The following is a 14,305-nucleotide window of genomic DNA, read 5'->3' on the forward strand; positions in this document are numbered from 1 at the left end:
GTGTTGTGCAGCAGTGTTATCACAGTATAAATAAATAGGAGTAGGAACATGAATCTGCAAATCTTGAAGTAATCCTTCCAACCAAACTACTTCAGAAGCTGTGCTAGACATACTTCTGTATTCTGCCTCAGCAGAAGATTTACTAACTGTTTTCTGCTTTTTAGTCTTCCAAGAGACTAAGTGTGAACCCAAGAAAATGCAATATGCACTTAAAGATCTACTACTGAAAGTACAGGTACTCCAATCAGCATCACTATAGGCTTTGAGAATCAAATCAGATTGTGCTGAATAAAACAAACCCAAATTCAGTGTAGTCTTTAAGTACCTAACCACATACATAGCTGCTTGCAAATGAGGTTTTCTTGGACAACTTAAGAACTGGCTTAAGTGTTGTGTGGCATAGGAAAGGTCTGGCCGAGTAATATTAAGGTACAACAGCCTACCCACCAGCTTCCTATAATGTTCTGGTTCTTCTAAAATGTCCCCAAATTCAGTAGAGAGACCTAAGCCCTTGGGAAGAGGAGAAGAAACAGGCTTGGAGTTGCCAAGATTTAGATCCTTGATGATGTCTAGAATATACTTTCTTTGACTTAACAAAGTCCCTGATTCATTTTTGATTACTTCAATACCCAAAAAGTATTTAAGATCTCCCAGATCTTTGATTGTGAAAGCTTCATGCAACTGTTGTTTGCCAACATCTATCTGAGATTGAGATGTGCCAGTAAGCACCATGTCATCTACATACACTAAGATTACAATGAATTCACCATGTAGCTCACGAGTAAACAATGAATAGTCTTGTTTAGATTGTATGAAACCAATATTAATCAGAAACTTGCTAAGTTCCTTATTCCATTGACGAGAAGCTTGCTTTAATCCATACAAAGATCTCTTAAGTAGACACACTTCACCAGCCTTTGCTTTATCATAACCAAGAGGTGGCCTCATGTAAACTTCCTCTTCTAAATAGCCATGAAGAAAGGCATTATTTATGTCAAGTTGACATAAAGGCCATTGTTTTGCAGTTGCAAGAGAAACAATGACTCTAACTGTTGCAAGCTTGGCAACAGGTGAAAATGTATGAGTGAAATCCTCACCCTCTACTTGTTGGTAACCAGTAGCAACAAGCCTTGCTTTAAATCGTTCTACACTCCCATCTGCTTTGTGCTTGATTTTAAATACCCATTTGGAGCCAATAGCTTTCTTGCCTTGTGGTAAGGAAGTAAGTAACCAAGTCTCATTAGTTTCAAGTGCATTAAGTTCTTGTTGCATAGCTTGTTTCCATTCAGGGAATTGAATAGCTTGCTGATATGTAGTAGGTTCAGGAACATGAGTGACATTAGATTGAACAGAAAAGGAATGAGAATTGGATGATACAGGAAGGGTAGGACAAATGAAGTCCTGCAACTTAGCTGGAGGTTTAGAAACTCTACTAGAGTGTCTAGTAACAGGAATATTGACAGTATGATGTATATTATTTGATAGAGATATAGAAGCTGTAGTAGATGCAGGAGAATTAAGAAGTGGAGTAATAGAGGTAGAAGGATGTGCAGTAGATAGTAAAGGAGATTGATTAGGAGAAGCTGAATGATGAGAAGCAGAAGAAGAATGTGTTGTAGGAGGAGCAGTAGTAAAAATGTTAGGGACAGATGAGTCATTTGAATCTTCAAATGAAACAATAGAAGGAATATTGGTAACAGAAGAAGAAATAGAATTAGGAGAGTGATGAAAGGGAAAAGAATTTTCTTGAAATATGACATCTCTGCTTACAAAGCATTTATGTGACTCTAAGTCATAGACTTTGAACCCCTTTTGACCAAAAGGGTAGCCTATAAAAATGCATTTCTTAGCTCTAGGACTAAATTTGTCCTTATTTCTATCCATGTTGTATGCAAAACATAAGCATCCAAAGATTCTCAGCATTGAATAGTCAGGAGGTTTACCAAATAATATTTCAGAAGGAGTTTTCCAATTAGTAACAGAAGAAGGAAGGATATTAATCAAGTATGTTGCTGTTAACAGAAAGTCACCCCTAGAGATGGCAATGGGTAATGGACCCTACCCGGATCCGTGGATCCAGATCCATTTTTGACGGATCTGGATCTTCAAATTTTGGACCCTATGGATCCGGGTAGGATTTGGATCCTCCTTGGAAAAAAACGGATCTGGACCGGGTCCTAAATTATTACCCAGATCCAGATCCGTTTACCCGTTTTTATAATATTATTATATTATATTATATTATTATAATATTAGTTGTTACATGTAAAACGAATTTTCGCTTGAATTTCGGATTATTGTTGTAATTAATGTATGATTTTTGTGTGAATTTACTAGATAATTAAGTTCGAAAATTAGGTCGATAACTATCTACTGTTTGGTTAATTGAATAGTTGTAAGTAGTTGCAATGGTTATTTTTAAAAAAATAAATGTATTTTTTGGTTGATATTAAATGACTTTATTATTTAAAATCTTTAATTATTGTGAAAATTAAGGTAGTTTGAAGATAATAGGCAAGGATCTGTTTTGGATCCGTTTAGGATCCGGATCCGTAGGATCCATACGGATCTGGATCTGGATCCTCATTTTTATTACCCTGTGGATCCGGGTAGGATCTGGATCCTTGCCCAAAAAACGGATCTGGATCCTAGAGGACCCTGTCCAGATCCTACCCATTGCCATCTCTAGTCACCCCAGAATTTTGAAGGTAACTTGGCATGAAACTTGAGAGCTCTAGCTACTTCAAGTAGATGTCTATGCTTGCGTTCAACACGACCATTTTGTTGTGGTCTACCAACAATGCTATTCTGATTGAGAATACCTTTATTCATGAACAATGATAAACATTGATCTTGAATGATTTCAGTGCCATTGTCTGTCCTAATAACTTTGATGGTAGTGTGAAACTGATTTTCTATTTGAAGAAGGAAAGTGGAAATAGTCCTATAAACTTGCATTTTATTATGAAGAAGGTAGGTCCAAGTACACCTACTACGATCATCTAGGATAGTGAGGAAGTAAGAGGCTCCTGAAATTGATTTGTGTTTATAGGGACCCCAAAGATCAATGTGAATGAGATCAAAGCATTTGGCAGCCCTATTAAGACTTCTAGAGAATGGAAGTTTGTGATGTTTTGCATACACACAGATTTCACAAAAGTAGTTATTCAAGTGATTACAATCACATATTCCTAAGTGTTTCATTTTTGATAATGAAATGTGGCCAAGTCTAGCATGTAACAGATCAATAGAAAGATTAGAAGATTTGGAAGATTTTGATAGAGTAGAAGATTGAGAAGCTGAAGCTGGAGAGGGAGAATTAGAATCAGCAACAACAACATTAGTACTATAGGGAAATTTTTGTGTATATTAGTAGAAACAGATTTTTGTGAAGAATTGAGCAAATACAAACCACCTATTTTAGGTGCTGTACCAAGATGATGTGTAGTATTAGGGAGAAGAAATATACACTCATGTGATCTGAAAATTACTTCAATATCAGCATCATCTATCAATTTCCCAACTGAAATCAAATTATACTTAAAACTAGGCACATATAAAACATCTTTGAGAACTAGGTTAGGAAACACATCAATATCTCCAATTTCAGACACATAGGAACAAGTTCCATCAGGCAATCCAATTTTAACAGACTTTGGTAACTTTCTTTTATGTATAAATAATTTATCATCAAAAGCCATATGATATGTGGCACCAGAATCCACAATCCAAATATCAGTAACAGAAGTAGACAAAGATATACCTACACAATTGGAATATGAAACAGAATTGTTGGAAGATTCTCCAACAACTTGCTTGCCTTTCATTGCTTTCATAACTTCAGTCATTATATATTGTATCATGGCAGAGTCATGAACTTCAGTATTGTGATTATGATAAGAAGCAGCAGAAGGTCCAGCAGCACTATACTCAAGAGGATCATCTCCTGCATAATCAAGATGATCTGGAACAGACACTTGTGCAGCAAGCTTGGAGTGACACCATACTTCTTTGTAAACCATTCTGGAAAACCTTTAAGCTTGAAACAAACATCTCTAGTGTGTCCTTGCTTCTTACAATAATCACACATTCTCTCCAGTTTCTCCTTTCTCCAATCTTTCTTGTAAGAATTCTTAGCATAAGAGTGTTATTTCTGCTGAACAGCAAATGCACTAACCTCATGACTTCCTGGACCAGCATTCATACTACTAACTTCCTTCTGTTTTTCCATCTGTTGAGCCAAATAAAATGCTCTACTAATAGATGGAAGAGGATCCATAGCAAGAATATTGCTAATTGCATTATCAAATCCACTATTAAGACCTAATAGAAACTGCATTAGCTTCTCTTCAGAATCAAATTCCGATAACCTCTTCAAGAAATTGCAACTACACTTCAGCAAAACACCACAAGTACAGGTTGGTAAGCTTCTGAGGTTTTGTAATTCATCCCAAAAACGCTTCAATTTCCCATAGTACATCATAATAGACTGATTTTCTTGCTTAAGGTTGTTTAACTTGCGTTTCAATTGATAAATCTGAGGTCCATTAGATTGACCATAGCATTCACCAATTTCATGCCATAATTGTGCAGAACTGTCAACAAAAGTAAAGTTCTCTCCAATTTCTTCATTCATTGAATTCATTAACCAGCAAATCACAAGATAATCACATCTCATCCATCGATTATAGTCCTTATGTGATTCATCAGGTTTAACAAGAGTTCCCTCAATAAAACCTATTTTGTTCTTCGCAATTAAAGCTCTTCTCACATTACGTTTCCAGCTAATAAAATTGCTACCATTGAGATTAATCGAAACAAGTTTACTTGCAGTTTGATCTGAACTTGTAATATAAAATGGATCATTATAAGCAAGACTTACATTTCCAGAATTCGTATTATTCTGATTAGAAGAAGATGAATCACCTCCATTTTCAGCATTAACCTCAATTTCCACCATTTTTAATGAAGCAAGAAGAATACAAATTTCAATAGAATTTCAGCGGAAGAGAAAGAATATTTAAAGATTCAAGAATTATACGCAGAAAATGATCGATTTCTGCTCTGATACCATGTGAATTAACATAGGTATAACATCATGAAAGAGTATTTTAGAGAGAGAAGAAAGAGAGGGAAAGTTTGTTATTACTGAAATGAGAGAAGTAGTTTCTACAGAGAGAAAGAAACAAACAACAGGCTACTTATAAGTTACAAAGTTTGTTACAGTAGGTAACAACTTATTACACATATAACAGAAATGTAAAACTAGTTTATTAGACTTCATAAATTGAATCCTATAAAACAATATAACACAATATAACACAATATATAGATAGAAAACTCTTTATTACATAATGAATTTTTACTAGAAACAAAAACTTAAAACTACTAACACAAAAGAAAAAACAAACGCATTCACCAAAAAAGGATGGCGACAGACTCTAGGTTCCACCATAAAACTAGGGCTTTTAAGAGACAAGAGATCAAAGAAAGACAAATTATAGGAGTGACACAAGTAGACAACTAGCATATTCATGATTTCATTCTCCTACATTTACACAAGGTTTATTATTATGTACTTACATTACATTACAAAACTACAATCTGGGCCAATACTTGAGCCACTAACTTGAAGTATATTGGTATTATTTCTGAGATGTAAAATAAAGAGCAGCAACAGGCAAGCCCAAGTCATTGTCGGCCGCAAACTGCATGGTGCTGAAGTTGTTGCGGGCATCAGGAAACTTGAGCTTCGGAATGAGGCCTTTCTGCTGAAACAACACAAATACATACCTATGTATTCCACCAGGAGGCTTTGGCCCCATGTACTCTACCTTTTCTTTTCCTGCTCAATGAAGGTGAAGGAAAAAACATATGTTAAAGCTTAGGCTATATTTAGTTCACCTAAAATTTTCTGATTTAAACTTATCTAATCTGAACTTATTTTTTCTGATCTGATCTGATTACAAGATCTTATTTTTTAGATTTTTCTCAATATATAAGAAAAAATATAGTCATGTGGGGTCTTGTTTGATTCGTCTCAATGAGTACTTTATTAATATTCAATTATTATAATTTTTACTAATATGTAATGAAAGATATTTAATAGTAATAATGATTTTTAAATCTGATCTGAACTGAACTTATTTTTTCTGATCTGATCTGATCTGATTAGATCTGAAATAAGCAAAAATAAGGTGAACTGAACATAGCCTTATACTAGTGGAAAGTATATAGAAAAACTCACTGATCAACTGATTAGGTTCATGTCATATGTAAGCAGCAGAAGATAGTCTAGTGATATTGGCATCACTTCCGATCCCAATTATCCTGAGATCGAGGCTCACCTCTTACAAAAAGAGATCCCCAATTCTCCCCTTCTTGCCATGAACTTCATCTGACCTTAAAAAAAGAGTTCACGTGACTTTAATTTTTAACTTGTCCCTAAAAGATTACCCCATTTCCTAATAGTTTTCGTAATTTCTCTCTAGTTTAATTTATCTCCTACTCCATACGCCGAAAAATAAAACTATGTACCTAATCCACTCAATACAACTTTTAATATATAGTAACAAAATAAGAATGGAGCAATCTTTAAAACACGAATAACTATGATATAAGCATAGTTTTGAGTCAAACCTTTAGAGGGATCCATTCCTTGGGGAATATCAACCACCATCCTGAACATCACACCACACTAGTACATCACTAAACTAAAAGAGTACACAAATTGATAAAACTGAAATAGCATATTGAAAGTGCTTTTTGTTGAAATGAAGTTGATTATGTAATAATAATATGTATGTCAATCATTACCAATGTAGCCATTCTCTCATTGTAGGTTGATGAGGATGTGGAGCGTCAGGGTCAACCATCACCTACATATATACAACATCCCGAGTGATGTATTCGTATCATATGGGCGGTAAATAATAGTGCCCTTATACAACATCCCGAGTGATGTATTCGTATCATATGGGCGATAAATAATAGTGTCCTTTTATGATGCCATCTCAAATATTTATGAAGTATTACAATTTTTTTTGAGGGGTTCTAATGTTACAACTTAATTACAAGAAGTATCTTTTCAACATTTTTCATTTGAAATTGAACTACTATTATCATTTTTAACGATAATTTATTACCATTACCATCATTTATAATCGTCTACTAATAAAGCAAGCCGCTAAGGTATATAGACTGTAGTATTTGAAGGAGCGAGTGGAACATACAAGGGTGAAGAAATTGTCCTTTGAAGGACCATGAAAGATAAACTCAAGACGAGGCTTTTCAGAAGCATCCGCGGGACTTATTTCGACACCATTAGTGACCTTCTTACCACCATACTCGACTGTGAGCTCCGCCGCCGGGGTGAACATGTCAACCACATCTTTGATCACCTTACTGTCAATAAGGGGTTTTAACGTTCTTTCATCCAGTGCCATAGTATCTATGTTTTGATGTTAGACCTACAGGTTCATGTAATTTCAAATGTATTCCGACCCAATAATTCTTATACCTACAGAAGTAATAAGTGTGAAGTAAGCTTGGCTGCTTAGTGAGCCCAATCGATACACCTAGGTGACATCTTGCATTTGTGGCTTATGTACATGACACGATACTGAGTAGTTGGCACTATGGAAGAGTATTTGTTCATATCACCAAACGAGTGCGACTACGTGGTTATATCATATCATATCATATCATATATACCATATTATTTTATATCATATAATAATTAATATATAAAGTAGAGTTCAAAAGTCAACTTATGAGGTTGCGATATTTGATGTCTTCATTGACGCCATTTGTCACGTTTGTTAACTGTCATGTCACTTTTTAAAATATATATAAAACTAGTTATTAGACCCGGGCTATGTCCCGGGTAAGAAAAATTTCATTTATTAATATTGTATTTTGATATGATAGCACTAAATACAACTTGGTCTAGTGGTTAAAACTTTAGTTCATGAACTTGAGGTTACGGGATTAAAACATATACTATGCAATTTCTAATTTTTTTTATTGTACATGGATTACATGAACTAAAACTCCCTAAGGAGAGCGCCACGTGGCACCGTTTCTGGTTTACGCACGCCTTTTAATATATTAGTATAGATAGAGTTACATTGTCATAAAAATATATGTATAGAATTTAGGATAAGAATGAGTTCACAATGAAAAACTTAAGTATAGTAAATCGATTACAACTTTTAATGTAGTTATTAGAAATTCAATTAGAACTAGGGCTTTTCTACAAAACCTATTCATATTAGAATTAGAATATTCACAATTATTACATTATAATGTTTGTTGTTGTATGTTGCACAAAAATACGTTCAAATAGCCTAATAAGGTATTTGGAAATTTCAAAAATCTACATCTTCTCTACGAAGAAAACAAGCATTTTATGTGAAAGTTTTATAAAAGAAATGTTTTTACTTATTTCATAACGAAGGAACGAAGTATCAGACATTTGAAGGAGGATTAATTGATCGACATATCTAAATGAGTACAATCATCCACACGATTCTCACATTTGTTGTTCGGCGTGCTAATTAAGATGTAACATGTACAAGTGTGGAGAATAATTGTTTAACCTGATTAGGTTAACCCTGACATTTAATATATATAATATTTACAATACATGCCTACAACTAGTAAAAGACCATACTATTCTTTTACCAAATAAAAAATGTTTCTTACAAAATTAAACCCCCAAAATTCCAAAAAATGCAATTGCTCGACCGTTTCATATCATATGAAGTACAATTTATACATTGTACTCCCTCTGTTTCAAAATATGAGGCACGCACGATGGTCGAGGTCGAGCTTTGACCGTCAATTACTCTAAATTTATGTTGATAAAATTTTTAAAAAAATAATGTTATTAGAGTATTTTATAAGATGAATCCAACGGAATAATTTTTATAATTTTTGTTTATCATATTATGAGAGATATTTGTGGTCAAAGCAAATTCTCGTCAAACGTGAATGCCTTATATTTTGAAACAGAAGGAGTATACAATTTATATATCCATCATTTCTCGAAGTACTCATCAATTATATATTAACTCGAGTCAAAAACGAAAAAAACCCTCCTATTATATATTGAAATGTTTATTCAATTGATGAGTGATTATTAGATTTGTAGATTAATCGATCAATATCTGCTCAATGTATGATGTATCATTCATAGTAGAAAATTAAATGAACCATTTTCTTTTCATGTAATGATATTAAGAGTGTTCAATTAGGCAAAAAGCACTCTTAGAAAAATCCATACCATTATTATTGACAAAAGTAAAATTAGCTTATAACAAGATTTGAACCTGTGACCTCTTGATATTATATATAATACAATAATTACCATCTCAACCAACTTTTAATCATACTTTAAGTATCCACATTATTATATTTGTACCTTTTAAATGTTGAGTTTTCCTTAATATATTTTAATGAGAATAGAAAAAAACGCATACAAGTTCGGAAACGCAATACCAACCCGGGACAATGTCCGGACCCAAATACCAGTTCACTAATTAACTCCGGTTATAACATATCATATTGTTGTAAGCCAAGATTGTTTCATTTGTGAAACCCTTTTATCTTACTTCCTTTATAACTCTTTTTCCTCTTATTTAGTCAAAAATGGTGTTTCGATAATGATCTATTAGAATAATTAGGTTAGCTTATAATAACAAAATTAAGGGTCAATGACAAAAAGTTCAACGATAATTTATGCAAATAGAATTTAAGAGGGATAATAAATATTTTTTGTTTATTTATATAATTATTGTATAAAAAAAGATGATTTTAAAAGAGAGAATGAAAAATAATCAATAAAAGAACATTAATTGTAACATTTTGGTTGAATAAACAAAGGAAAAAAAAATGAAATTCAAGAAACAAATAAATGATGGGACACGATTTTTCCAGACAAATTACGAAAAAATGTAAAACTAAATATAAAAATGAGAACTATATTTTAAAATACCAAAAATAAAAATGGAACTATATTTTGGGACGAAGATAATATATGGATTAAAATCCGTTAGGTAAGTAACTAAAAAAAACATAAAAAAATCTTTTGTTCTACCATCAATATCTTATATAAAAGATAGAAATCGAACTCCAAAAAAACACATAATAATATAATTAAACCACGCTAACATAACTGTAATGTATTGTACATTGAGGAAACTTTAAACACAAAATGTAGAGTGCGCACGTAGAAAATTAAACAACAAAAATCCATCCCCACCCAATACTAATCGCTACATGCTAACCACTTCATCAATGAAGCCACGGACACTCCCCTAGCCTAACCACTTCATTCGTGTAGCCATGCATGGACACTTCCCTCGGCTAATGTTTCTTTTTTGCAGCCTCTTTCTGAGAGTTGAAGTAAACCGCGGCGACCGGTAAACCGAGGCCGTTTTGTATAGCAAAGTTCCGAGTGCTAAAGTTGTTACGGGCGTGTGGCAATTGCCACGGCTTTGCAATAGGCCCTTTCTGTCTAAACAACACAAACACGTACCGGTGTATTCCGGTTGGTGGCTTTGGTCCCATGTACTCGACCAACTCTCTTCCTGCATGCATTCCATTTATACTCGTATTTTATAATATGGAGAATAAAATAGAATAAAATAGATGATAACACTATACTACACATATATATTGATTTTTTCCCCCTTAGAGAGTTTCTAATTTCTCCCTTACACCAACAAAATGTATTGATTTTATCATTGTAGTTTTGGGGAAAGATGGACGATTAAGCGCACTAATGTAGACAAAACTCCATCACACGTCTTAAATATCACCCTTAATATTAATATCGAAGTTAAGTTTACTAGAATATAGGGATAATATAAAGAAAAAAAAAACATTCACAAAGTAAACAACTAAACATATTTTCTTTGTTTTCCTGAACCTTTTACTTTCTCTCGTTGATCAAATCCTCTCCCTTTCATTTCATTTTTCCTTTCGAGTCTAAAGTTTCTAACAAGCAATGAAGTATATAAAAAGAACTATTTGTGTTTTCCATTAGAGAGGATTTGTTTAATTTTTCTAAAAAAAAACTAATACATTTTTTGAGAAACGTTTAACGAAAAATAATAAGTCCGATCCAAAGTAGAAGGAACGTTATCGATTAAATCTCTACAAACGGCGATGATAACATAATAGGCTGCTCATTGATTGAGCCGAACCTGAATTATGATTTGTTTGGCTTGTGTTCGATTAAGTTTATTTGAGCTGGAGCCGAGCTCAAAGCTTAACGAGCCAAACTATGTTAAAGCCGACCTTTGACAAAGTTTAAAGGAGCCGAACTCAAACTATTCAAAAACAGGCTTAACTCTTTATCACTCCTGATTCTTACATGTTTTCTTTGTTTTTTTTTAAAATTTTTTTTTGAGATTTATGAATTTCTTTTAAAGAATGAAACTATTAACTTATTATTGTGTAATATTTAAATTAATGTACAAAAATATAATTGAGCTTGTTCACGAGCTTTCGAACCGAGCTTAGCTAACTCGGCTCGACTCATTGAAGTCTCGAGTCGAGTCCGAGCCACCACGAATCGAGTTTTAACCAAATCAATCCTGAATTGTTTGCGAACAGGGGATGCTCATTATCACCAATTTTGATTATTTTCGAGACGGGAGCAAAAGGTTAACAGTTGGCCCTTATCTAATGAAAATTTATTTTAGTAATAGACAATTCAAAATTTATTTCTTAACAATAAAATCAAGTCATCACATACAACGCAATATATCGGAAAAAAAATTAAGATTAGATTGATAAGAATTCGGAAAGAGAAGTTGAAGATAAGAATTGAGAAGTCAAGGAAAATTTGGTCATCTAAGTTTCGGAAAAAATGTAACATTGGTCATCTATACTAAGGGCCTGTTCTCTTCGGCATAAAACAACTGAACTGAACTGAACTGAACTGATCTGAACTGATCTGAACTGAATTGAACTAAACTGAAATGAATAGTGATATGTGAGAGTAAAAGTATTGTCAAGAGCTGAACTGAACTGAACTGGTCTGAACTGAACTGAACTGAACTGAACTGAAAATAAGCTGGGGAAAACATGCCCTAATATATAAAAAAAATTAGAAATTACATAGAATAGGTTTTGATCCCGTGACCTCAAGTTCATGAACTAAAGTTTTAACCAGTAAATCAAGTTGTATTTAGTGCTATTATATCAAAATACAATATTAATAAATGAAAGTTTTCTTACCCGAGGCATTGCCCAGGCCTAATAACTAGTTAATATTATAATTGTCGGAAAAAGAGGCCTCGAGCCGTTGCACATCTTGCGTACCATTTGTAACTCCTCTAAATACTATCATATGCTCAGCACAATCTACACGCTACTTATGACTGAAAATTGAAAAACGTAAAATAATTGGTAACTACAAGTCTACAACTATAAATTTTATCGAATGTGTCTAAATTTTTTTCTTCTCATTATACATTTGAAAAAATCTAAGTGAACGAGATATACTAAAAAAAAAAAGAATTCAAATAAGCAAAAATTAATTTCCATGTGTGATGAATGAACTCGTCGTCTAAGTCTCAAATCTATATCCGTAAATATTGAACAAAACTAGCTATAAATGAACCAAAAATTATTAAAAAATACGGTTTAATTTCAATATAAATGTAGATCTAGTCACTAAATGAATTAAACTAGTCATGAAGAAAAATTAACTTAGTCACTATTGAACTAATTCTCTTTTCAATATTAAATTTACCATTACCTAATTTTAATAAATAGACGGTCTCCAAATGAACATGCATGAAAAGTTCAATGAAAATCGTAGTTGATAGAGCACGTACTAACCTTTGGAAGCGTCCAACCCTTGCGGAATATCAGCAACAACCCTGATGAATTAGTCAAAACAACCTCATATCATGTAAAATAATTAATTATTCATCAAGCTTATCTTTTTTTTCAAGAAGAAAAAAACACAATTATAGTACTTAAATGACCATGCATGTGTCTAACCAATGAAGCCATTCTCTCATTTTCGGCTCACTTGGACTTGGAGCATCTGGATCAACCATGATCTACACCAAACAAATTCATATCAAATTTCAATATATGAACCATCATCCTCTCATACTATCGTCTATCAGGTGCCCCAGGGTCGTCACCTAATACAAAAATCACTTTACAAGATGTATTGTGAACGATAGGTCACATGTTCTGTTAAAGGACCAACTCAACCAAAAGTTTAAGCTGATAGTTGGGATCCCAGACACATACAACACAGGTCTTCCTCATACCTGTGCCCTGTGATTAAATATTCCACTTAAAGCAAAGAGAAGTTGGATGAAATTTAAACTTGACCTTTATGTCACACTGGCTCCGATACCATATCAAAGGACCAACTCAACCAAATGGGGTCCTAGGAATAGATTTATACTCTATCATGTTCGATCAAACCGCTCATTTTCTTTTTTATACCGCCTTTGTGGCTCATATCGATCAAAAAATAAAACAACAAAATCTATGTACTACAACAACAACAAAAAAAAGTCACAAATACAATGATTATTGTTTGGATGGTGTACATACTAGCGAATAATGATTATCGGTCGACGGAATCCCCGAAATTTGAACAATAGGCCTTTCAATAGCAAGGGAAGGTTTGATTTCGCACCCATTGAATATGTGTTTAGTACCATACTGGACTCGAAAATCGGCGACCGGAACAAACATATCAAGGACATCTCCGATCACTCTTCCGACGACCAAAGGATCGATTGATCTAACCATTGTTGTCATTGATTTATTTCTTAGGGTGTTTTGGTATAGCATGTAGTAGTAGTACTATATATGAGATGTTTGTTTTACCAAACAATAGTTATAACTTTAGTGTACTAATGTTTTTCTTTGGTCGTAGTTTTACTATGTTAGTGTTTGATTTATATATATATACACTAATAGATGTCATTAAGTAGACTTTGCTAAGTGGCGTCAAATGAGTGACACGTAGTATGAGAACTAAGTGGATGACACGTAGTAGACTGACTTTTCTAAATGTTGAGTTGGACACGTGTGGGATATCCGAGGATGTTCTGTCTCCTTACTGTATCATTGTAACAGCACCTGCCGTCTTTATGATAATATACGCCAAATTCTCAAGGAAATGGCGTTATATTATCACTATGCATGTTAAACTGCATATGCCATTTTGTCTATACTATGCAACTGAGGAAATATTGATAGGAGGGTTTGGTAAAATAAATTTGAGTTAGTCTTTGAGTTCGACTTGTGGTGGCTTGAT

The 14,305-nt window shown here is 33.4% G+C and overlaps 2 protein-coding genes across 2 annotated transcripts; both read right to left on the minus strand.

The window, feature by feature from the left end:
- Positions 1–5,307: 5,307 nt before the first annotated feature.
- LOC104900528 (protein MOTHER of FT and TFL1) lies at positions 5,308–7,517 on the minus strand. Its single transcript, XM_010687955.4, has 4 exons — positions 7,233–7,517; positions 6,817–6,878; positions 6,640–6,680; positions 5,308–5,845 (listed from the first exon to the last, which is right to left on the minus strand). The coding sequence occupies exons 1-4, from the start codon at positions 7,443–7,445 to the stop codon at positions 5,646–5,648; spliced, it is 516 nt and encodes a 171-aa protein (XP_010686257.2). The 5' UTR covers positions 7,446–7,517; the 3' UTR covers positions 5,308–5,645.
- A 2,636-nt stretch (positions 7,518–10,153) lies between these two features.
- LOC104900529 (protein MOTHER of FT and TFL1) lies at positions 10,154–13,928 on the minus strand. The gene is made up of 4 exons (XM_010687957.2): positions 13,594–13,928; positions 13,021–13,082; positions 12,856–12,896; positions 10,154–10,592 (listed from the first exon to the last, which is right to left on the minus strand). The coding sequence occupies exons 1-4, from the start codon at positions 13,834–13,836 to the stop codon at positions 10,369–10,371; spliced, it is 570 nt and encodes a 189-aa protein (XP_010686259.1). The 5' UTR covers positions 13,837–13,928; the 3' UTR covers positions 10,154–10,368.
- Positions 13,929–14,305: the final 377 nt, after the last annotated feature.

The sequence above is a fragment of the Beta vulgaris genome, chromosome 8 (genome assembly GCF_026745355.1).
Source record: "Beta vulgaris subsp. vulgaris cultivar EL10 chromosome 8, EL10.2, whole genome shotgun sequence".
NCBI lineage: Eukaryota > Viridiplantae > Streptophyta > Magnoliopsida > Caryophyllales > Amaranthaceae > Beta > Beta vulgaris.

Bases quoted from the DNA above. Each gene is read 5' to 3' on its own strand.
- LOC104900528 (XM_010687955.4), bottom strand. From the start codon at position 7,445: ATGGCACTGGATGAAAGAACGTTAAAACCCCTTATTGACAGTAAGGTG. The intron at 6,879-7,232 runs GTATGTTCCACT...GTATATATGTAG, and splicing joins AGGACAATTTCTTCACCCTT to GTGATGGTTGACCCTGACGC. The intron at 6,681-6,816 runs GTAATGATTGAC...TGTGATGTTCAG, and splicing joins ATGAGAGAATGGCTACATTG to GATGGTGGTTGATATTCCCC.
- LOC104900529 (XM_010687957.2), bottom strand. From the start codon at position 13,836: ATGCTATACCAAAACACCCTAAGAAATAAATCAATGACAACAATGGTT. The intron at 12,897-13,020 runs GTTAGACACATG...CTAATTCATCAG, and splicing joins ATGAGAGAATGGCTTCATTG to GGTTGTTGCTGATATTCCGC. The intron at 10,593-12,855 runs GTTAGTACGTGC...GAATGCATGCAG, and splicing joins AGGGTTGGACGCTTCCAAAG to GAAGAGAGTTGGTCGAGTAC.